This window comes from Pelophylax lessonae, assembly GCF_965119305.1.
Source record: "Pelophylax lessonae genome assembly, chromosome: 4".
In the NCBI taxonomy this organism is placed as follows: domain Eukaryota; kingdom Metazoa; phylum Chordata; class Amphibia; order Anura; family Ranidae; genus Pelophylax; species Pelophylax lessonae.
This window is the reverse complement of record NC_138771.1, coordinates 560,357,891-560,382,440: the sequence shown is the minus strand read 5'-3', so window position 1 is coordinate 560,382,440 and position 24,550 is coordinate 560,357,891. Positions and strand designations below refer to the sequence as shown.

At 43.4% G+C, this 24,550-nt stretch overlaps 1 protein-coding gene across 1 annotated transcript in view; it reads right to left on the bottom strand.

Annotated features, from left to right (window-relative positions):
- DOCK5 (dedicator of cytokinesis 5) overlaps positions 1 to 24,550 on the bottom strand; it is a 220,632-nt gene that overhangs the window by 181,654 nt on the left and 14,428 nt on the right. Inside the window, exon 2 of the mRNA XM_082254554.1 lies at positions 10,798 to 10,881. Coding sequence (XP_082110680.1) covers positions 10,798 to 10,881 — 84 coding nt within the window. The remainder of the gene's footprint in view (positions 1 to 10,797; positions 10,882 to 24,550) is intronic.

The following is a 24,550-nucleotide window of genomic DNA, read 5'->3' as shown; positions in this document are numbered from 1 at the left end:
AAAGCAGGATCCTGAATGGATGATCACAATACTGAGTACGCTCGCAATATAAACCCCTTGCGATCTGACACCTGCATAACCTCCTGCAACAGTGAGGAGCTAGAAACAGACAGATTTAGCGTTGTTTTTGGGTCTGTATCGCATGCCTGAGTTGGAGGTATTGATAGAAATGTTTGTGTGTCAATCGAAATTCTGCACATAATTGATCATACGCCTTGAGAGTGCCACTAGAGTATAATTGATTGAAAAATCTGATCCCCCGCTGCCTTCAGGATAATTAGGATTATTCCACAATGGAGTAAACTCCATAGGTCTGTTAATGGACAGTGCCTCCATGGTTGCCTGCCAAACCTTCCTAAGCAGATTCGCTGTTGGAGAGGAAGAGGGGACACCTGGAAGACCCATCTCCAGGTGAGAACCAGCCATAAGCGTAGGAGAAGATAAAGACACCAGTTGGGCAATAAAGTCATTAGTGTCCCCAATCTCCCAACCCGCAAATTGCTGTAATTGGGATGCCAAAAAATAAATTTTGGAATGTGGAAGCGCCAAACCCATCTTTGCCATACTGTAGGGCAGTGGTCCTTAACCCTGGCCTACAGGGCCCACTAACAGGCCAGGTTTGCAAGATAACTGAAATACATCCCAGGTGATCTCATTTGCTGCTCAGTGATTGCAGTACTCTAGTCTGCATCTCCCCAAGGTAATACTTAAAATCTGGCCTGTTAGTGGGCCCTGAGGACCGGAGTTGAGGACCACTGCTGTAGGGTATTCAGGCTAATAGGAGCATGCCTCTTCTTCCATACGAGATCACGAAATTGAGAGTCAATTCGTTGAAACCATTTATTAGAAATCCACATAGGTGAATTATGGAAGATATAGAAGAGCTGTGGGGCCTAGATCATCTTTAGTAATGTAGCACTACTCCCAGGGGAGCTGCTGAGTGGGGGTCCCCCTGGGTTACCGCTAGCAACAACAGTACCTTTAAGCATGGTTTTTCAAGTGTGAGCACCTCAGACAATAACCAGTCCAGCTTCTTTGTTTTTTTTTTGGGGGTTTATTTGAGAACTTGGAGGGGAGAAGGGAGAAGTGGGATACTCCAACAACTGAACTATGCACAATTAGGCAGGGACACTGAAAAATGCTGCTTAACGCTGATTAACGCTGACTGACACTGGTCACGGGTAGGCCATTTACTAGAACTTCACCTCTGACTGTGGAAAAGTCCCTTTAAGCTCCCCAAGGTACTCCTTCCTGAGGTAGCAGACTTTTATGCAAACTATATTGCTGAACACTTCAGGGCCCTTCCTGGTGCACTCTTTACTCCCCAAACATTAGGGCTTTAATGCTTGGCACCCCCTTTACTGTACACTCCTGGTTAGCTGGCTCCGGAATCCCCCTTGACCTCTCTGGAGTGGTGCCCTCTCCTAGGCAGACCCCTGGGCAGATCTTAATTACTCACGACACTGTTTTTCCAGAAGATCTCTGCCCAGCAACTCTGGATCCACTGCAGCCCAGCTCAACCTCGGGTCCCTAGGCCGACTGCCCGGACCACCTTCACCCTTTGACAGGAACAGAGACAGTCATCACCTGGGACTGATGCTCCCGCCAAAAGACACTCTGTCACATGCTCCCTCAGGATTTATTTCCAATCCCAGGGTGCACTGCGGCAATCACCGCCCAGTCATAAACCCTGATGTGCTATTGCCCAGGTTTCCTCCACTGTCCAACAAGGTCCCTCGTTGGATACAGTGGGGAGACTCCCCAGACTCAATAGACCACACCTGGAAGCATGTGACAGATTAACTAACTGATCAGGCCCCCCTGATAAGCAGACAGGGCCACATATATGCTTTTTCCTAGCACCTACGTGGGACGGTTCTATAGTAAATTTACTCTCCCTACTACTGACAATGGTAACTTGCACCCACCTTGACATTTAATTTGTTGTCTGTCTAGTAAAGGAGTTAAATTAAGCGTCAGCCATTCCGACGGATACGGTGGATTTCACCACTCCCGGGTATCTAAAAGAACTAATAATAGCAATCTGAGAGGCACCAATGGGGAGGGGCGATACCAGATCAATAATATTATGGACACATCTGGAGCTGACGGCATTGACCACTACAAAATCGAAGTGTTTGCACATACATAGTTTCTGCTGTACATAATGTACTAAGGAATATTTTTCAAAGAGGGTTAGAATGCAGTTTAACCACTTCAACATCGGGCACTTTTACCCCCTTCCTGCCCAGGCCAATTTTCAGCTTTCAGCGTTGTCGCACTTTGAATGACAATTGCGCGATCATGCAACGCTGTACCCAAACTAAATTTTTAGCATTTTTTTTTTTTTTAAACAATTGCAGTTTTCTTTTGGTGGTATTTAATCACCACTGGGTTTTTTATTTTTTGCTAAACAAATGAAAAAAATACTGAAAATGTTGAAAAAAAAAAATTTTTTTGAAGTTTGTTTAGAAATTTTGTAAATAGGCAAGTTTTCGACTTCACGCCTAGGGGAGTGTTTATAACTGTGGTGGGCTTTTGAAATGATCACAGAGACCTGTGATCCTATACAGAAGGATCATAGGGGCTATGTGATCATTTCAGAGAGAAGAACGGTCAGCTGTGTTTACAACAGCGGACCGTTCTCTCTCAGCGGGGAACGATCGCGGGTGCCCGGCGGCAATCGGAGCCACCTGACCCGTGCATCGGAGTCCCCACTGCTGAGCCAGTGGCGCGCCCTCTAGCTGCAGGCGGGTGACCGACGTAGAGCTACGTCGGTTTGCGCAGGAGGGGCTGCCTGCCGCAGTAAATCTGCAGTGGGCGGTCCTTAAGTGGTTAAGGGCCTGGGTTGATGAGCTTCCTTTTGACATCAGCTTTAGACACTTCTAGGATGTTAGCTGCATTTGTCCTGCTTTATACTCGTAGCTCCCAACTGTCCCTGATTTGGAACAAAGTCCCTGTATCTTTCCTCCTTTTTGTCCCTCATTTTGGTCTGATCTATATAGTTGTATACAAAATGCACCTTTTATCTTTAAAAACGTGTTTCACTGTGCTAAACCTTTCATCCATTTTCTACTATGCTGCTTTTCTAAAATGTAAAAGCCAGTATAAAGGCATAGTAGCGGTATAAAAAAAAAGCACTTGTAGGTTAAACCAATCATTGTTTTATGCAATTCTCCTTTCAGCTGGCATGGCAGGGGGGTGTCCCATGCCTGCATACTTTTGCCAATAGGTGTCCCTCATTCCCATCCCAAAACGTTGGGAGGTATGCATATTGCTTCGGCATTCCCAAAAAGGATTTAGCCAACATACCCTTACATTTTTATACAGTTAAGCTAGTCATACATGGATCGAAATTTGGCCAGTTTGAATTTTGATGCATGCATGGGGCGAGTGGTTGTGGAGAAGCCGATCTACCGATTAGCTGTACATCTAGCCTACTCGAGATGCGGCCGGACCAGAGTCTTGAAGAGTGGAAGAATTATTGTTTTATCTCTGGAGTGAATCTCCTTTTTAATACATGCCAATATTCTGTTGGCTTTGCTTGCAGCAGCTTGACATTGCATGCCATTGCTGATCTTGTCTTCTAGGACCCCCAGGTCCTTTTCCAACTTAGATTTCCCCAAGGGCTCTCCCCCTAGTGAATAACTTCTGTTCGTATTTCTGGCACCCCAATGCATTACCTTACATTTTTCAACATTAAAGCTCATTTGCCATGTAGATTGCCACCCCATTATTTTGTGCAGGTCTTCTTGTAACGTTTCCACATCCTGCGTAGAAGTTATTGCCCTGCCTACTTTAGTATCATCCACAAATACAGAGAATATGCTGTTTATCCCATCCTCTAGGTCGTTTATGAAAAAATTAAATAGGATTGGTCCCATGACAGATCCTTGGGGGACCCCACTTTCCACACCAGACCATTCCGAGTACTCCCCACCCGTTGGACTTGCCCCTGAAGCCAGCTTTTAATCCAGGTACTCACTCTATGGTCCATACCTATGTACCTTAGTTTGTACAGTAAGCGTTTGTGGGGAACTGTATCAAATGCCATTGCAAAATCCAGATACACCTAATCCACAGGCCTTTCTTGATCTACATGGCAGCTCACTTATTCATAGAAGGTTAATAGATTGGTCTAGCAAGAGCAATTTTTCATGAATCCATGCTGATTTCTACTAATGATACCTTGTTTATTTCTAAAGTCTTGTATACAGTCCCTTATCATTTCCTCCAATATCTTTCAGACTATTGATGTTATGCTAACCGACCTGTGGTTCCCGGGGATAGATCTTGGCCCTTTTTTAAATATTGGTACCACGTCGGCTTTTTTGCAATCAGCTGGTACCATTCCTGTCAGTAGACTATCCATAAAAATTAGGAACAATGGTCTGGCTATCACCTGGCTGAGTTCTTTAAGGACCCTCAGGTGTAAACCATCTGGTCCCGGTGACTTATTTATGTTAAGTTTTTCAAGTCTAGTTCAGAGTCTGTCTTCGGTTAACCACGAGGATGCTTCCTGTGACATGTCATTAACTTTAACATTACAAGCTGGGTTAATGTAGCCCCCAATTCTTTTGTGATGACTGAGGAGAAGAATTTATTTAGCACCTTCACCTTCTCTCTATCCTTTGTAGCCAGATTCCCTTCGTCATCCTTTATGGGGCCATTGTGTTCTGGCCTCACTTTCGTACAATTTATATGCTTAAAGAATTTCTTGTTTTTTTTTTTTTTTTTTTACTCCTACTATGTGCCTTTCTTGTTCTATTTTAGCTGCCCTGATTTCACTCTTACATTTCTTATTGCATTCTTTGTAATGTTGGAATGCTGCCAATGACCCCTCAGCCTTGTATTTTTTGAAGGCCTTTTCTTTAGTTTTTATATGTAATTTTACGTTGGAGTTTAGCCACCCAGGGTATATTTGAGCTCTTTTAAAAACTTATTCCACTTTGGAATGCACTGCCAATACCTTTATTTAGTATGTTCCTAAAGCACTCCAATTTTTCCTCTGTGTTCTTTGTTCCTAGGATTTTATCCCATTTATTATCGTCTAGCATAGAGCGTAGTTTAGGGAAGTTGGCTCTTTTTAAATTCAGTGTCCATGTATTACCCTTGTGTTTCATATGATTTATACTGAAACGAATTGACCTTTGGTCACGGTTTCCTAAGTTGCACCGTATTTCTACATTCGCAATCAGATCTGTATTATTCATAATCAATAGGTCTAGTAACGCATTGTTTCTCGTTGGTGCGTTCACCATCTTGTCCTGCAAAATATTTAGGAAATAGAGAGCCTTAGATGAATGCGCGGTTCCTTCTGCCAAGTCTATATCCGGATAATTAAAATCCCCCATTATAGTGGCATTTCCCATCCCTGCTGCCATTCCAAGCTGTGATAGGAGGTCCGCCTCCCCCTCCTCACTCTGGTTTGGGGGCCTATAGCATGCACCCAATAGTACTAACTCCATAGTACCTTCCCTTTGAAGCTCTACCCTTAGGGATTCCCCCTCCTCCCTAGCTCCATTAGTGATATTGTCCCTTACTTGCACATTGTTCTTGATATACAGGCATACCCCTCCTCCTTTTTTACCCTCTCCATCTCTGCGATTAAGTGAATACCCCTGAATGGTTGCCAGCCAGTCATGAGAGCTGTCAAACCAAGTCTCGGAAATCCTCACAAAATCCTCCTCATACGTTAGCAGTTCTGTGCAATGGAATTGCACAGAACAGCCGCAAACCTCCTGTTTAAGGGTTCCTCATCTCCTAGTCCCTCCTCTTTGTCCAGTGCCCCCATGGGAAGACGCTTTTGTGCATGCTCGCTCACGAGCCCCACTGCTGTGTCCACTGACACAGATGGCGGGACTTGGCCCCGCCCCTGCTCTCTCTTCACTGGCTTTGATTGACAACACTGGGAGCCAATGGACAGTGCCCCAGCAAAGCCAGGGAGACCTGGAAGTGAGGGGAGAGAAGAACTGCAGACGTGCACAGCTCTGGATCAAATGAGAGCTCGGGTAAGTAAAAGGTGGGGGGGTGGGGGATGCCAATGCCTAAACATTTTTTACCCTAATGCAAGGAATGCATTAAAGAGAACCACTTGAACTCCTGGGCAAACAGCTAAATACATTAATGAAATACATGGGATCTGTTTTACCTGATTTGTATTTGCTGCATATAAAAGTGGTTGTAAACTCTTAAAGTGATACTAAAGTCTCTCTCTTTTTTTTTTTTTTTTTTTTATATATAAACAGGTTATACTTACCTGCTCTATGTAGAGGTTTTGCAAAGAGCGGCCCGGATCCTCTTCTTCTCGGGTCCCTCTTCAGCGCTCCTGGCTCCTCCCTCCTGCTCCCACAGCAAGCAGCTAGCTATGGGGGCAACCGAGGCAGGCAGCAACTCCGTGTATCAATTCAGACATGAAGCTGCATTTCGGCCCTGCCCCACCTCTCTCCTCATTGGCTAAATACAAAGAAAATACCCCCAATAATTTGGGACTTTACATGCCACTCAAACACTGAAAAGAGTTGCAATGATATATGTATAAAATCAAATTTTATTACATAACAAAAAATATGTATTGATTACACAAACATTATATGGCTAGAAAAAAATAGACATACAAAACCTTTAAAAACTTGCAAGTAAAGACAGACCAGTATCCATACAGAAGACTCTTGGGTATCATTGGTAGAAAGAACCGGACAGGACCCATGGGTCTTCTGTATGGATACTGGTCTGTCTTTACTTGCAATTTTTTAAAGGTTTTGTATGTCTAGTTTTTTCTAGCCATATAATGTTTGTGTAATCAATACATATTTTTTGTTATGTAATAAAATTTGATTTTATACATATATCATTGCACCTCTTTTCAGTGTTTGAGTGGCATGTAAAGTCCCAAATTATTGGGGGTATTTTCTTTGTATCTATCTATCTATCTATCTATCTATCTATCTATCTATCTATCTATCTATCTATCTATCTATCTATCTATCTATCGGGATGATGGCCACCCACACTGGGTAGTAAGTGATAGGTTCTACCAGTAAAACCTCATTGGCTAAATGACTTTGACCACAGCAGGAGCCAATGGCGCTGTTGCTGTGTCTCAGCCAATCAGAAGGGAGAGTCCCGGACAGCCGAGCTACTGGTGGACATCGAGATGGGGCTCAGGTAAGTATTAGTGGGGCTGCTGCACACAGAAGGCTTTTATCTTAATGTATAGAATACATTAAAGGATAAGTCCAGCCTAAAACTAAAACCACTGCATCTAAAGATCTCCACATTCTTACAATAACTTATCTAGCCCTGTAAAGAAAAAAATCAGTATACTTACTTTTTTTTAAGCCAATCCGACTCGATCCCACGCTAAGTCTCAGCGACAGCGTCGCCAGGGAGGCGGATGCAGAGCACACAGCCGACAACAAAAGCCCCATAGTAACTGTATGGGTGACGTCACTCCCCATTCATTTCACAGTCGTTGTCGGCTGTGTCCTCTACAGAGCTTCGCCACTGGAGATCGGGTCAAATCGGCTTCAAAAAATGGAAGTACACTGATTTCATCTTTACAGGGCTATTATTATACAGGATTTATATGCGCAGTGCTTTACAATGTGAGGGAAGACAATACAGTTCAAAACAGGAGGAACTAGAGGGCCCTGCTCGTTAGAGCTTACAATCTAGAGGGGAGGGTCAAGTGAACCAAAAGGCAGTAACCGTGGGGGATGGGTTGATGGAGAAAATGGAGGTACATTTGTTAGGGGTTGGTAGGATAGGCTTCTCTGAAAAGGAGGGTTTTCAGAGATCGCCTAAAAGCTAATAGAGTGGGAGATAATCGGACAGATAAGGGTAAGGAGTTCCATAGGATTGGAGAGGCTCTGGACAAGTCCTGGAGGCGAGCATGGGAGGAGGTGACGAGGGGGGTAGAGAGCAGGAGGTTTTGACATGAACGAAGAGAGCGATTAGGTTGGTATTTTGAGATGAGGCTGGTGATGTAGCTGGGGGCTAGGCTGTGGATTGCTTTGTAAGATGTTGTAAGTATTTTGAATTTAATTCGTTGGGTGAGCGGAAGCCAGTGGAGGGCTTGACAGAGAGGAGCAGCGGACACTGAGCGATTGGTGAGGTGGGTGAGTCTGGCGGCAGATAGGTTAGTGTTAGAACGTGGAGATTTATAGATGTAGGGATTTTAGTTTTAGGGTGGGCTTATCCTTTAAGCTAAAAAACCTTCTGACTTTACAACCCCTTTAAGCAGGCGACACACAATGCAAATTTCGTTCCTGCAACCATGGCCTGATTCCCCCATCAACACAGACCGTGATGACAGGGAATCCCTCCTGCCGAGTCATTGTTTTCTCTCAGCAGGGACGGCTTTACCAGCAGCTAGCGATAATCGCATGTAAGATCCGACAGGCCGGTTGTACCAAAGTTGATTGATTAGGCCCCTTTCATTCTTGTGTGAACTAAAAGTCGAGCGATTTTTTTGCCGCGATTTTGACTGGACTTGAAGCAATTCCTATGTCTATGGACCTCAAAACGCATCAAATTCGGACCGAAGTAGCGCAGGGACTACTTTGAAATTGTTGCAACTTGAAGTCGCACAGATATGAACAGTACTCATGGAAAATCACTAGTGGAAATCATGGAGTACGACTTGTCATTTGGCTTTGCAGTCTCAAATCGCAGGATAAGTAGCACAAGTATGAAAGGGGCCTTAATCAATTTGGTACATTCAGCCTGTCCATACAAGGTTCGAATCTGGGTCGGTTCCTGCTGAACCACCCGTGACATGACTGGCCTAAGGCGATACAAAGAGATTAAACAATATCTCCTACATCAGTTGTATCTGTTTATCTGCAGTCTTTCTTTCTCTACATCCCTTCAAAGTCAAGAATTTATAAAGTTTGACTAGGTGTCACCATAGGGAGGCAAGTATGGACACCACAGTTAAAGTCAGTGCCTCGTCCTGAAATTCAGTTTAAATTATGTAAAGTAACAGGATGGACTTTAGTGGCACAACATAGTTTACAACCAATAATAAAAATATAAATTTTTAATATATTCCATTAAGATAATATAAAGGCAACTGTTGCCTATATTATATTTTAATGGAATATATTAAAAATGTATATTTAAAAAAAAAAAAAAAAAAAACTTATTGGTTTGTTGTAATCTATGTTGTGCCACTAAAGTCCAAGAATATATAAAGCTTGTCTGAGCTGTCAGAAAACAGGGGGCAGAGAACTGACGTTACACACTGCACAGCTCAGTGAAGAGAGCTCTGACAGCTGATTGGAGGAAAGGAACACACCCCCTTTACAGAGCACACAGAAACAGAGCTCAGTCTGTCAATCACAGGCTGTGTGTTGGAGCTCCATCCTCTGTCACCTTTTTTCTCTTAGTGTGAAGAAAACTTGTCATAAGCGACTCATGCAGATAACAGAGGAAGGGGCTCATCACTCTACTCTTTCCTCCTGTAAGCATGTTTCATGTTAGCACACAACAGTACACCCGATTGGCTTCCTGTGCTGCTTTTCCCTCTCCTTGACTGAGCTCTGCTTTACAGGGCTTTAAAGGCTGACACCAAGTCAAATTAAAGCGGAGTTACGGCCTCAAAAATCGATTTTGGGCCATCAGCTTGCTGAGGGCAACCTGAAAGAGAAATGGATAGTGCCGATTTTTAATTTTTTTTGGTCACTTACCTTTTTATGGAAGAAAATATACTCACCTTCCTTCCACTTCCTCCCTCTGCGGCCGCGGCCCGCACCGTCACCGGCCCCGCTCATCAGTTCCGGTGCAGGTGTGGCATTCACTGCTAAACAGCTTCTGGGCATGCCCATAAGCTGTGCAGGGATGCCGCGCCTGCACCGGAAGTGACGAGCAGGGCCGGTGCAGTGCATTGTGGGACTCAAATGTCACGGAAGAGGACACGAAGAGGGACGCTGCGGCTTCAGCTGCCCACACCTGAGATGGCAGCGCTGGAGAAGAAATTTTCAAGGTAAGTATTTCTTCTTACAGCTAAGTGCGACCCAGGACAGTTCAGAGGCAATCCATTATGGAATGTACTCGCCCTGACTGTCCCGGGGGTATTTTTAGCTCAAATTTACCCCCGAGGCTGGAACTCCGCTTGAGTGCTGGTTCACACTAGTGCGGATGCACTGATCGCATGTAATTCGGAGCGCACTGCTCCTTCATTACATGCAATCTCCTATGCCGATGCGAGTTCAGCCATACACTTTGTATGGCTGAATTCACAGCGCATCCGCACCAAACTCGCACATGTGGCATTTTTTGAGCCGCCTCAGAATCGGATCGCACAGTGGTTCACACTTGTGCGATCCGATTCTGTGCGAACTTGGGCGTGTCGTTAACATTTAATTGACACCCCCTGCGTATCGCATATGGCAGTGTGAACTGCCAGATGTGCAGATGCGATGCGGGAACACGCTGCATTCCCGCATCACACAAGTGTGTACCGAGCCTTAAGGTTTTTACATTGCAAACAGGTAAAGATACTGTACATGTATTGATTGCATTAATAAGTACAGAGCTGCAATGATTTGTGTCTTTTACATCTGCCTGGAGACAGTTCAGCTTTGACTTGGCTATAGGATATTCTTACCTGACTCCCATATTTCACCCCTCTGTACTATGATGGTACAGTACCAAAGGAATGTGTTCAAACATACAGATGGCAGTCATCTTTGTGAAGTGCCTTTATTTGGTCTAGACAGAGAGCCTGACAACAGAATAATCACATTGGCCTGTTAAAAAAAAAAAGAGAAAGGAAGAAAGAGAGGTCCTTACCTTCATACGTCTCAAATATCTGCACTGTATCTCCCACCTGCAAGCATAGCTCGTCTTCATTTTTAGCTGGAAAGTTGTAGATGGCTGTAGAAGTAAGGAAATTATTAGTATCCCACTGAGATCCAAAGCAGACATCAATCTCATTGCATCTCATTTCTGCTGATACCTATGTAGTGTGAGATCCTTGTCAAATGGATACAAATTGAATGGGTGATTTAGGGCTCATTCACACCAGCAGCACATCAGAATGTTGATTTTATTTTGTTTAACCACTTTAAGACCATGCCTTGCCTATTTCTGACACTTGTTATTTACAAGAACCCACAAACTTTATATATATATTTTAGCAGAGGCCCTAGAGAATAAAATGGCTGTCAATGCAATATTTTAAGCATTTGCACAGCGGTCTTTTAAATGCAGATTTTTTGGAAAAAATACACTTCAATTAATTAAAAAACAAAAACAAAAAAAAAAAAAAACAGTAAAGTTAGCCCAATTTTTTTTGCATAATGTGAAAGATGATGTTACGCCAAGTAATTAGATAATGAACATGTCACACTTTAAAATTGCGCACACTTGTGGAATGGCAACAAACTACGGTACTTAAAAATCTCCATAGTTGACGCTTTAAAAAATTTTAACGGCTACCTGTTTAGAGTTACAGAGGAGGTCTTGTGCTAGAATTATTGCTCTCACTCTAACGATCAGAGCGATACCCCATGTGTGATTTTAACACAGTTTACATTTGCATGTGTTGTCTTTGGCGCGCAAGCACAGAGGGATGGGGCACTTGACATTTTTTTATTATTTATTTTTTTCATTTTTACACTGTCCCTTAAAAAATAAAAAATAAAAACCTGATCACTTTTATTGCTGTCACAAGAAATGTAAACATCCCTTGTGACAGTAATAGGCAGTGACAGGTACTCTTTATGGAGGGATCGGGGGTCTAAAAGACCCCAAACTCCTCCTCTCCACGTCAAAGTATTAAAAACGCCAAAAATCTGTGTTTTTGAATACTTTGTTTTTTTTTCAATCAGACGCTGTTGGCTGCTGAGTAAACTGGAAGTGACATTGTGACATCGCATCTGGGTTACTACATCAGAGACACGATCAGAGCTCATTCCGGATGTTCCAGCTGGTCGCTCGGGTCACCCGGTGGGACGGGGGACGGGGGGGGGGCGGTGGTTGGGTTGGTGGGTTGATGTCTCCTCTCGCCGCTTATAATAACAGCTGAGTGGCTGATTAGCTGCATCGGTTGTTACCACAAGGAAGCCGACTATCGGCTCTAAAAAACGGCTGCAATCACGGCGCGAGTAGCAGCACCGAGCGAACCAATCAGGTGTGCAGGCACGTGTGATTGGTTGGCTGTGCAGCTGCTCACGGCACACGCTGCTCACCGCTGGTGCTGAACTGTGAGTCCTCCTCCCCGAGTCCCAACTTCTCCCTGCCTCATTAATATCGCATCCTCGGCGATGCGAATATCGCCCACCCCTGCTGCACGATAGTCGATAGTATATCGACTATCGTTCAGCCCTAGTCCCAACCATAATAATGGGAGCCGTACCGAGGACGGGTCCCAACCATAATAATGGGAGCCATACCGAGGACGGGTCCCTATAGATGTACATATTTTTCCATAATCAAATCCATATAAGGACCTTGTACCCCTCTGGCTGCCACGATGATCTCACCAACCTTAGACCAAAAACCACTGAACACAGTAAGGGGGGGAGGGTGGACAGTTGTCTCAATCATGCTCTCCTCCGACTGAAGACTTGAGACCCTCTTAAAGATCCCCCTTTCTGCAGCCCCACTTGCAACTGCCCACCCCACTATTCATGTAAGTTGCTATTTAATGCTTTAAACTGCCCAGAAACACCTTCTCCATACCAAACCTCTTTCAACCCTGTCATGGAGGCCATGCGTTCATGCTTTTTCTTTTCTAACCCGGGCCTTTCTCTACACTAAACTCTATGAACAGCACATTGCCATGCACTGACATGCATTGTAACGTGTTTCTGTGCAGAAATGCTGCATTTTTATGCAACATGCTCACATGATGTGAACAGGGCACATACAAAAATATTTTTTTCTGAGACTATGTTGATCAGTGCAGATTAATGCAGCTCCACGCACCTGGTGGGAATGATGATGGAAACAAATGAAAATGAAAAAAATAATGAATTATAAAAACAGAAAGAAATTTTGTATTTTGTAAAAAACAAAAAAAAGACACCCTGGGCCTTCTCACAAGTATTTTTTACTCTGCAGAGCAGTACCCTTTACCACTGTGGTAGAGGTCATCTTTACATGCTTTTCTTCAACGCACACAGAAACGCAAGTTGTCTTTCAAGGAGCATCTAAACCCAAGAAAACAAATGTAATATATTGCAGTATCGCAGTCATAAGATGCGGTGGCTGAATATGTTTCTTTTTTCAGACTAAAAACTTAGTTCTCTGTGAATGAATCACAGAGAACGGGCCGGGGACCAAGCATTTGCCACACCTAGAAGCGTGTCAGATGCTGAAGATACTTCATTCAGCAGGGCGTGGGGAGAGAACAGAGTGGTAGGAGGCACAAGTATTATCCTATTTCTTTACAGGGATACCTTTGATACAGATATTTTTTTAAAAAAAGTGCCACTTTAAAGTAAATTTTCTACTTTTTTTCTTTTAGTTTTAAAGAAAGAGAATGATTCGAGCCCTTGTCAACTCTTTATGGTTCAAAGCATAGAAATACAGAAAGAAAATCCAGACCAAAATAAAATAAAAAACAGTCTAAGATCACTCTGTTGATAAAAACAGCCAGGGCTTTTTTTCAGCGGGAACGCGGGGGAACGCAGTTCCGGCACCTCCAGGACTGAATGTATGTAATGGCAAGGGGTGCTGGAGGTGTGCTGCAGGGTCTGTTGATGCTGGTTGCTGGGGATCTATTGTCACTGGAGGGAATTTTATTGCAGGGGGGTCTGATGCTGGGGAGATCTGTTGTTGCTGGTAGATCTATTGTTGCTAAGGGTGGGTCTTATGTTGCTGGGGGGTCAGTCATTTCTGGGAGGGATCTACTGTTGAGGGAGATGTCTATTGTTGCTTCCGGGGGTCTATTGTTGCTGAGGAAGGGGGTGGTATTTTCTTGTAGGTAGTCCATTGTTGCTGGGGAAGATCTATTCTTCCAGAGGGTCTGCTGATGCTGGCTGCGAGGAGATCTGTTGTTGCTGCTAGGGAGGGAGGTGTTTTTGTTGTGAGTGGTCCATTGTTGCTGGCTGCAGGGGATCTATTCTACTGCTTTTCTTGTTATCATTAACAAGCTCAATACAAATTAGTTAGTACCACAAATGTTACTATATTATCTAAAAGGGGTGGTCTTCGGAGGTGGGTAATGGGTGGAACCAAGAAACGGTGCTCGGAGGTGGGTAGGGGCGGAGACAAGGGGAGACTTGAAAAGGGGGAGTTCCGGCACCTATTCTCTGAGAAAAAAAGCCCTGAAAACAGCCAACGTGTTTTGGGGCTACACAACTCCTTCACTAGAACCTAAAGTGGAAGGCAAGTAAAAACCTAACTAAAGTGGATGTAAAGTCTTAAAGCGGTAGTATACCGCTTTTTTTCACTTTTTAACTACAGGTAAGCCTATAATAAGGCTTACCTGTAGGTACAATTAATATCTCCTAAACCGGCACAGTTTAGGAGATATTACCACTGCACGCGAGCAGCACATGCGCTCTGAAGGTCCGGCGGACCTTCAGCTTCCCTTGCCGGGAGCTTGCTGGAAAATGACTCCCGGAAGAGACGCCGTGGGATCATGTCAGCGCCCGCAGGGGTGTCCGTGTCGGGGCTTAGTTCTAAGGTAAGTAATTCATAATGAGTTAGTATGCGATGCATACTAGCTCATTATGCCTTTGTCTTGCAGGTTTTTTTTTACAACCGCTTTAAAAAGGTATAACTAAAAGGCAAAACTTATTTTTTTAGCTTTGGATGAAGTGGAGAGGGATTAGAACCCCAGTCAGTTTTTATTGCTGTCTGTGCCCCCATTAGGGAGATTCACCCTCTCTATTTGTCCTGTTTACCATTATCATTGAACAATGAAAGTAAAAGAAAATCCAAAATTTTTGGTTGTCCCCAGAAAAGTAATAGAGGGGAAATCTTCCAATGGGAACACTAGTTCTGGTGACCTGGGTCCCCGAGGAATCCCCTTATTTACATGGATTTCCCCTCACTTCCTGTTTGGCTACTGGACAGGAATTGAAGGGAAATCTCTGCAATGAAACACAGATGGCGAAAAAAAAAAAAAAAATCTGACGGGTTATTACCCCCCTCGCTCTATTCAAAATGAAAAAAAAAAAAAAAAGGTTTTGCCTATACTTCTACTTTAAGGTTTTTCACCCTAATGATTTAGGTGAAAAACGATCTGTCCTGCAGCGCCCCCCCCCCCCCCCCCAGCCCTGTTTCTATACCACTGGCTCCCACTGTTGAGTCCCGCTGTCTGTGTTAAGGGATGCAGCAGCAGCACTTAGGAGCAAGCCCGCACCGGTGACCCTAGGAAAAGCGGCTTTCCGTGGGGGCACCCGATAAAGGAGCCTGGAGCGTCGGTGGGGGAACCCCAAAATAAGAGGATCGGGGCTGCTCTGTGCAAAACTACTGCCCAGAGCAGGAAAGTATAGACATGTTTGTTTTTTTAATACAAAAAAAATAAAATTATAAAAAAAGTCAATAAACACCTTTATGACCATTTTAAACTTGCTCCCAATCCCCATTCTAAGCCTATTCTATCTACCCTGTAAAAGAAAGGCTTTTCTGAAGTCGCTCTAGTCCTGTTACATGATTGGGTCCCAGCACCAGCTTCAGTGCAGAGGAGGGACAACTGACAACAGATGCCCTATATAGTAAGCCTATGGGTAACATCACTGCTCAGGTTCTGCAGCTGTTGTCAGCTATGTCTCCTCGTCACTGAAGCTGGTGCTAGAGAAATCAAGTGACCGGAGCAGAGTACCTTCAGAATAGGTAAGTATAGGCATCTTTTCTTTTACGTAGTAGATAGAATAGGCTTGGAATTGAGGTTGGAGATGATTTAAACTTAGGTTGGTTTTGACTTGCCTTGCACTTTAAACACATGGCTCCATTTCAGCTCAGCAACTGCTGTCATGTTGTTCTTCTATGGGAAGAGTTCAATACCAAATTCTAATATACACTGCTCAAAAAAATGAAAGGAACACTTTTTATTCAAAGTATAGCATCAAGTCAAACTCCTGGGATATTGTTCTTGTCAGTTAAGTAGCAGAGGGGGTTGTTAATCAGTTTCAGGTGCTTTGGAGTTAATGAAACTAACAAGAGGTGCACTAGATGGGCAACGAGACAGCCTCCAAAACAGGAATGATTTTGCAGGTTGAGGCCACTGACTTTTTTCCCTACTCAGCTTTTCTGAATGTTTTTCACTGGTTTTGATTTTGGCTAGGGTCAGTGTCACTACTGGTAGCATGGGGTGATACCTGGACCCTATAGAGGCTGAACAGGCAGTCCAACTCCTCCAGGACGGCACATCCTGAAGGTCCAGAAGGTTTGCTTTGTCTCCCAGGACAGTTTCAAGAGCATGGAGGAGATTCCAGGAGACTATGAGAGGTGGACAGGGCAGTAGAAGGTCCTTAACCCATCAGCAGGACCATGAGAGCAGGTTCACCCTGAGCACATGTGACAGATGTAAAAGGGTCTGGAGAAGCCGTGGAGAACGTTATGCTGCCTACAACATCGTTCAGCATGACCGGTTTGGTGCTGGGTCAGTAATGGTCTGGGGAAGCATATGCATGGAGGGATGCAGAGACCTCTACAGGCTAGACAATGGCACCTTGGCTGCCATTAGGTATCGGGACGACATCTCTGGACCCATTTTCAGACCCTATGCTGGTGCACGACCATGCCTGGCTTCATGTGGCGAGAGTTTGCAACCAGTTCCTGGAGGATGAAGGAATTGATACCAATGAATGGCCCCCAGGCTCCCGTGACTGAACTCTAATAGAAAACCTCTGAGGTATTATGTTTTGGTCTATCAGACACTGCCAGGTTGCACCTTTTCAGGAGCTCAGTGATGCCCTTGTCCTGATCTGGGAGGAAATACCCCAGGAGACCATCCGTCGTCTCATTAGGAGCATGCCCGATGTTGTCAGTCATACATTCAAGCACATGGGGGCCATACGAACTACTACCATTTTGAGTTGCTGCAATGAAATTTCAGCAAAATGGACTAGCCTGCTGCATAATTTTTTCACTTAAATTTTTGGGGTGTCTTTGAAATCAGCCCCCTGTAGGTTGATAATTTTAATTTCCATTAAACAATGTGGCATTATTTAATTCCCAACACATGACCCAGTCCATATCAGTATAGATACCCAGCATGATATTTTTTCCCGTTGAGATCTGTTGTGTTTTCCAAGTGTTCCTTTAATTTTTTTCGAGCAGTGTAGATCTGTGAAGTCAAGGCTTTCTCTGAGTACATCATCTGTGTTTAGCCCTGATGAAGGGGGATGGATGTTGTCTACAAAATGTATTGGCTGTTTTAATGTGACTTTTATCAACAATTAAAATGATCTTTGACTTTCGATGATTTTGGCATGGTGCTCCTTCTGTATTTCTATGGTTTAAGCTACTGTTGGGGGACCATTGAGAGAAGCCTTGCTGTGTAGGAGTGCCTTGTAAGAGCTATTGAGCTTGTTTGAAGTTTTCCTTCATCTGACTACACATGCATGCCTACAAGTTTATTTGCCTCTTTGAGTATGTTGTTCTGAAGCCTTTTATGATGGTCTGTGTCCCATTGGGGACATTTTTCCTTCCTTCCCAAAGACCCAGCAGGAAACCGCCTCTTAAACAGGTGTCACTGGAACAGATTTCCCCATCAGAAGACTTTCCCTCTTTTCTTGTCCTGGGAACAGCTGTAAAACAATGGATTTTCCATCACTTTCTGTTTTGGACAATGGTCAAGTCACCAGGACACATGGAGAGGATGAATTCCACCAGCGGTGACACATACAGCTATAAAAACGTAACAGGGTTGTTTTTATAACACTTTCCAACTAGAGCCAGTCCTTGCCTTTTTTAGTTGTGATATTATGAAGGTTGAGGCAACCAATAGGTGCTCAGGCAGTGCCAGAGTGAGCAGGCTCTAGTTAGTTATAGGTATTGTAGTCACAGAACATGAAGGAAATTTGCTCCAAAAAAAAAAAACACTCAACAGGCATACCATAGGGAAAATTTATGTTGTCAGTCAGCCTTCACAGGAGAGAGGGAGAGGATGCTAATGTCACAGAGTGGTGGCATCAGAAGTGGCTAAATAGCTGCCACTTTTTTGCAGCACCACCACTAACGCCTATGTGAATTGCTACCTAGAACAAGAATGAGACTTGGTGCCTAATACATGAAGAATACTGGCAGCAGAGTAATAATGTAGAGCAGTAGTCTCCAAACTGTGGCCCTTTGCCAGCCCTTGGAGCACCCACTAAAACAAGGCACTATTCCTCTCACTGACACCAACAACGAGCACTATTCCTCCCACTGACACCAACAATGGGGCCCTATTCCCACCACTGACACCAATGATGGGGCACTATATCTCCCGCTGACACCAATGATGGGGCACTATTCCCACCACTGACATCAACGATGGGGCACTAATACCAATGATGAGACATTATTTACTCCCATTGACATCTGGGCATTTTCTACTCCCACTAGCCACGTAGCAGCCCCCTCAAAGTCTAAAGGATAGTAAACTGGCCCTTTGTTTAGAAAGTTTGGAGACCCCTGATGTAGAAGTTAAGGCACTCTGAATATGGGTTAGAATTGCTACAGATAACACGAATATACATACACTGGCAGTTCCACATTAAGAAAAGAAGAATTTAATCAAACAAAAGCAGAAGATTGCAAATAATGCTCTCCTCAGCCACAATGTGGTTTCAATGTCTGAAATTTTATGAGTTTGTTCTCTGAAATGGTCATTTCCCTATATCCATTTCCTTCTTACAAATGATAACACATATTATGATGCACTGGAGTGGAGATTAGTGAAACTGAGTTTACTTCAACTTTAAATACTTTTTTCACTGACTCAGAACAAACATGGATGAAAACAACAGTACTCCTGATACTAGCTCAAGGTCAGTGCTTCAAACATCCTGACGCCATTGGCACACCATGACAGCCAGGCAACTAGTAACTTTATAAAAAGGGAGAAAAAATACCTGCGCTAAATTAAATAAATGACAGTGAATTCAATATGAATTATATAAGCAGCTAGCACCAAAATCAACAGTGATCAATAACCAAAATCTTTACAAAAAGTGCAGCGCTAAAGTAATTAGAATAATAATGTGATAAGTGGAAAAACACAAAAAAAATATATACAATATAAAGCAAAATAGTGTCCAAAATACTGAATAAAGTCCCAAAACAAAGATGCAAATGAAAATGAATCCACATGCAAAGTGTTGAGAAGAACAATCCTTTTCAGTGACACCCAGGGAAAAGTGAAGGATGGGGACACCTCTGTGATCAAAGTCTTTTGATGACGAAATGTTGGGGACTCCAGACGCAACGTCCACAAAAAAATATATACAATATAAAGCAAAATAGTGTCCAAAATACTGAATAAAGTCCCAAAACAAAGATGCAAATGAAAATGAATCCACATGCAAAGTGTTGAGAAGAACAATCCTTTTCAGTGACACCCAGGGAAAAGTGAAGGATGGGGACACCTCTGTGATCAAAGTCTTTTGATGACGAAATGTTGGGGACTCCAGACGCAACGTCCACACGCCCCCTTACGAAGCCGGCTGCTTTACATTGCTTGATGCTGCTTTGGACATTTGCGGGACGCCGCTACCTGGTCCTGGAAACAGCACGTTCTATGTACCTGTTTTTTACCTTCTCATTGTGAGTAGTACTCTTTTAATAAATTGGTTTTTATATGTTACGGAATTACGCTATGGGCTCTTATTCTTTTTATATACTCATGCTTATATGATGGAGTGATTATGAAGCATTGGAGCTTGACAACCGCTGGTGACATTGGTATAACATCTTGCTGGGAGAGGCTGTCTCATTAAATTGAGTAGCCAAGGAGTTCTGGTAAGCTGCTTGTGATACTTGTGCACAGAGGTGTCCCCATCCTTCACTTTTCCCTGGGTGTCACTGAAAAGGATTGTTCTTCTCAACACTTTGCATGTGGATTCATTTGCATCTTTGTTTTGGGACTTTATTCAGTATTTTGGACACTATTTTGCTTATATTGTATATATTGTTTTGTGTTTTTCCACTTGTCACATTATTATTCTAAATTACTTTAGCGCTGCACTTTTTGTAAAGAAACTAGTAACTTTAGAAGGGGAAAATAGCAATGGCAGCCATCAAATTCTCTTATTACAGGTTTCCTTTAATACAGCAATGGCAGCCATCAAATTCTCTTATTACAGGTTTCCTTTAATACATAACATAAAACCCAATCTCCAACTATAGCTCTAATCTGAACTCCCTAGCACTAATTTACCCCAACCCCTAAACTAAACCATAACAATAAGTACCCCCTTCTGCAGCATATTTACCTTATTCTGTGGTTGAAGCAGGGGCCCTGAAAGAGAACAGCTCACTCCGGAATAAACAGTCAGTGCTAACCACACACACTACAATCTAATTATAACATCTTTGTGCCATCTCCTTTAGACTGGCCAACATCCTGGTTCTATCTAGGGATGATCGAATGGTTCGGGTCGACCATCGGTTCGACCCGAACATTGGCTGTTCGAGGTTCGGCCGAATTTAGAACTTTTTACCCAAAAAGTTCGGAATTCGGCAACCAGAACCGACCAAAATGCAATGGGACAGGAAATGGGCTTTAAAAGCCCATGTTTGGACCAGAACCATTGGCAAAAGCCAATTGAGGGGGCAGGAGAATGCTAGGAATGTGATTGCAGTGACTAGGGGGTCCATAGTCCAATCATTTAGTAGCAAGCATTTTTCTGGGCATTTTTTGGGGTCTTTTCAGGCAGGCAAAACATCTGAACTTGTGTATACGGGTATATATACACACATACTTATATGTATATATACACCTAGACATATATAGGTGTGATAGTAGCAGAAATATATGCTTGCGCTAATGAAATAGGAGCGTAACTATATTGGTGTTAATTATTTCATTAGCGCAAGCATATATTTCTGTACTATCACACCTATATATGTCTAGGTGTATATATACATACAAGTATGTGTGTATATATACCTGTATACACAAGTTCAGATGTTTTGCCTGCCTGAAAAGACCCCAAAAAATGCCCAAAAAAAACGCTTGCTACTAAACCGGCAAGGTGTGAAAAGAGAGAAGCCACTAACCTGTTCTATAAGTGACAAAATACAAACGACCTTTATTTTTTTTTATGGTTCTGGACATGCTACAGAGCTGAAACTTCACAGGTACACTTTTTAGACCCACCAGATACTAAATCCAAAGACTTTTTTTTTTTTTCTTTTAATTTTTTTTTTTTTTTTTTTTTTTTCAATAATTGTCTCTCTATCAAAAATGACAATTTTAAGAACTTTTTTTTGTGTGATTAATAGTCCCTGGGGTATGACCCAGAACCCTAGGCACTTTTTAGGGGCATTTATTGGGTTTTAGGGCTTCAAAATGGTGTTTTTCGATTACCGAAGTTCGGGTCCCATTGATTTCAATGGGGTTCTGAAATCCGGGCTGAACTTTTGGGAGGTTCGGGTGTTCTGGTCTAAGCAAACTTTTCAAAAGTTCGATCATCCCTAGTCCTATCTGAGCAATTCATTTGGTTTATCAAGTAGGCCCAGACACAATATATTTGATAGCAAAAATCTTAAGATGATTGTACCATCAGACTGTGTTGTATTTGGCCAGCTATATTCACTTAGGTTTAGACCTCATTCACAAGGGCGTACTACAGCATACACCCATATGAGGGCCATGTTTAACCACACGGAGCTGCACAGGAGTTCCATGCATCTCCATGCGGCAGTCCTATTTGTGTCAATGGAGATGCAGCAGCCGCACAGACACAGCAACTGCTCCCAATCGGACCTCCATTTTACTGCGGGTGCATGGCCCCAAAAGCAGACGGATGTAAAATTGGGAGCAGCAACTGTGTCTATGCACCCGCTGAGACCCCAATGACATGAATGGGACTTCCTGCATGGGGATGTATAGAACACCCATGCAGCCCCATGTTGGTAAATATGGCCCTTACATGGGTGTATGCAGTAGTATGTCCATGTGAACAAGGCCTCCAATCCTCATGTCCAGTGTGTCGCATGTGAACTGCTTAATTAAGTATGGCTAAACAGTGTATATGTAAACAGCGTAAGAACAGTGTGTGTTTAAAAGTATATATATTTCAACAGTACTAACAAATGGCCACTGCCCACAGCTATCACTGGCCTCTGCAGCAAGGAGCACATAGAAGGGCAACACATGAAAAACAAAACCAAAGAAATTTCCTGCTCAACTCACTGACCAGCCTGCAACCAACCGAATTATTCTGTCCAACAGTATGCGTTTATAAACAGGGGTTTAGTTTGCACACATTTGCAAATACATATAAGCTGCGGAGCCACTTTACAGCACCCCAGTATTTTCTGTGGTCCTAACTCTAAATTTCGAGCGACTCCACAGTAAAAGCACATGCATTATAATGGATAGGCAGAGGGCAGGTGAGCCTAGAGCAGGGGTCTTCAAACTATGGTCCTCCAGTTGTTCAGGAACTACAATTCCCATCATGCCTAGTTAGGTCTGTGAATGTCCAAGTTTTGCAATGCCTCATGGGACATGTAGTTCCGCAACAGCTGGAGGGCCGTAGTTGGAGGATCCCTGGCCTAGAGGAAGCCCACCCCTCAAAGGCACAGGGGCACACTGGACACCCAGCATATAGCACCATGGCAGGCATTGGGGTCCAGTGCATCCCCTCGCCAGTATTTCAACAGTACAAACAAATGGCCATTGCCCTCACTTATAACTGCCCTGCACTGCACGCAAAACAAAACCAAAGAAATTCCCAGCTCAATTTACTGACCAGCCTGCAATTAACCAAATGATTCTGTCTAAAAGTAATTGGTCAGGCAAATGCAACATGCTGCATATATATTTTGGGTCCTTTTACACAGGTGGTTCGTTCAACTCCGCCTGTCAGTTTTTCAAGAGGACCTGATCGGACCCTCCATAAACCCCTATGGAGTGGTGGATGTCCGCTGACACCTGCCGCTATCCGATTCGATCCTGTCTGCCAAATCAAGATGAATGGTGACCCGATTCTCCATCGCATAAGACAGGTGGTCCGTTTTCACCTGATTTCCCCATAGGGAAGAGCAGGGACCTGGCTAATATAACATTTGCTGTATTATAAATTACGGACATCTGGTTAATGGAACATTTGCTATATTATAAATCACAGAGACCTGGTTGGCTGTATTATATAATACTGAGACCTGGATTTCCTATTACAGAAATGGTAAGGGTGAATGGTGGTGATTGACACTTGATCATCTAATGCTTTGAGGAATTTGAACTGTCAATGTGTTTTTATAGATGTGGGAAAATTGACAGACATTCAACTGTAAAAAGCAGCACCGCTTTATAATGGAATACACCTACATGTACCCTGCCCAGCAGCAAAACATTCCAGACACAGCTATCTCCTGATAATACCAGCAATGTAATAAAAATTCTGTTGCAGCATTATCATAACAGACAGCCTCCGCTCCTGGGCATACAGCCCCCGTGTTTCCAGTTCTGTCTTTATAATGTTATTTCACTTTCCAAAAACTTCCTGTGTTGGCAGTCATTAAGCTGTGCTATTGCTGGTATTACTTAATCAATGGAAGCCGACATGAATAGCAGCTTAGCAGTGAATAGAAGTGACTCAGGTTTCCTATGTGTGCAGGAAGGAGGAACACCTCTGAACTTTGCTCTCTATATAGGAGAGGCACAGAAGGCCAGATTTAAAGACAGGTGATAAGTTCCATATTGGATTCCATTCACAGATGGGAGACAACTCTGCCAAGTTTCAAACTCTGTACGTTCACACTGAACGCGGCTTTAAAAATCGTGCGAGTTCAGCTGAACTACTACAACTTTTGAAAAACAGTGTGGCGCCGCAACATTGGCTTCGCCGGCAATAGGCAATAGGCTGCGATTTGACATGTCAAAACACATGTCAAATCGCGCCGATGTAAACGGGGGCTAAATCTCAGAACTTTCAAGTGGATAAACAATTAACAAACTACTTTTTAGGCCCCTTTCACACATGCAGACCATTCATTTGATCAGTTCAACCACTTTTTTTTTTTCTCTGACGTTTTTTATTCGTTTGTCATCCGTTTTTTACATCCTCAAGCTTAATCTCAAGCTTAGCCCTTACCACTTGAGTCCCGGAGCCATTTTGTTCATGCAAAAACAGACTGTTCGTCAGTTTACAACTGTTTTTCGTCTGATCCGCTTTTTTAATAAATTAAAAACAGGACTTTCATCCGTTCAAAAAAACCCATGTTCACGGAACAGCAGCAGGGTACGTGCTTAAAGTGATTGTAAAGTCACATTTTTTTTCCTATATAAATACCAAACATGTTATACTAACCTGCTCTGGTGCAGTTGGTTTTGCACAGACCCTCTTCTCGGGTCTCTCTTCGGCTCTCCTGGCCCCTCCCTCCTGTTCAGTGCCCTCACAGCAAACAGTTTGCTATGGGGGCACTAGAGCTGAGC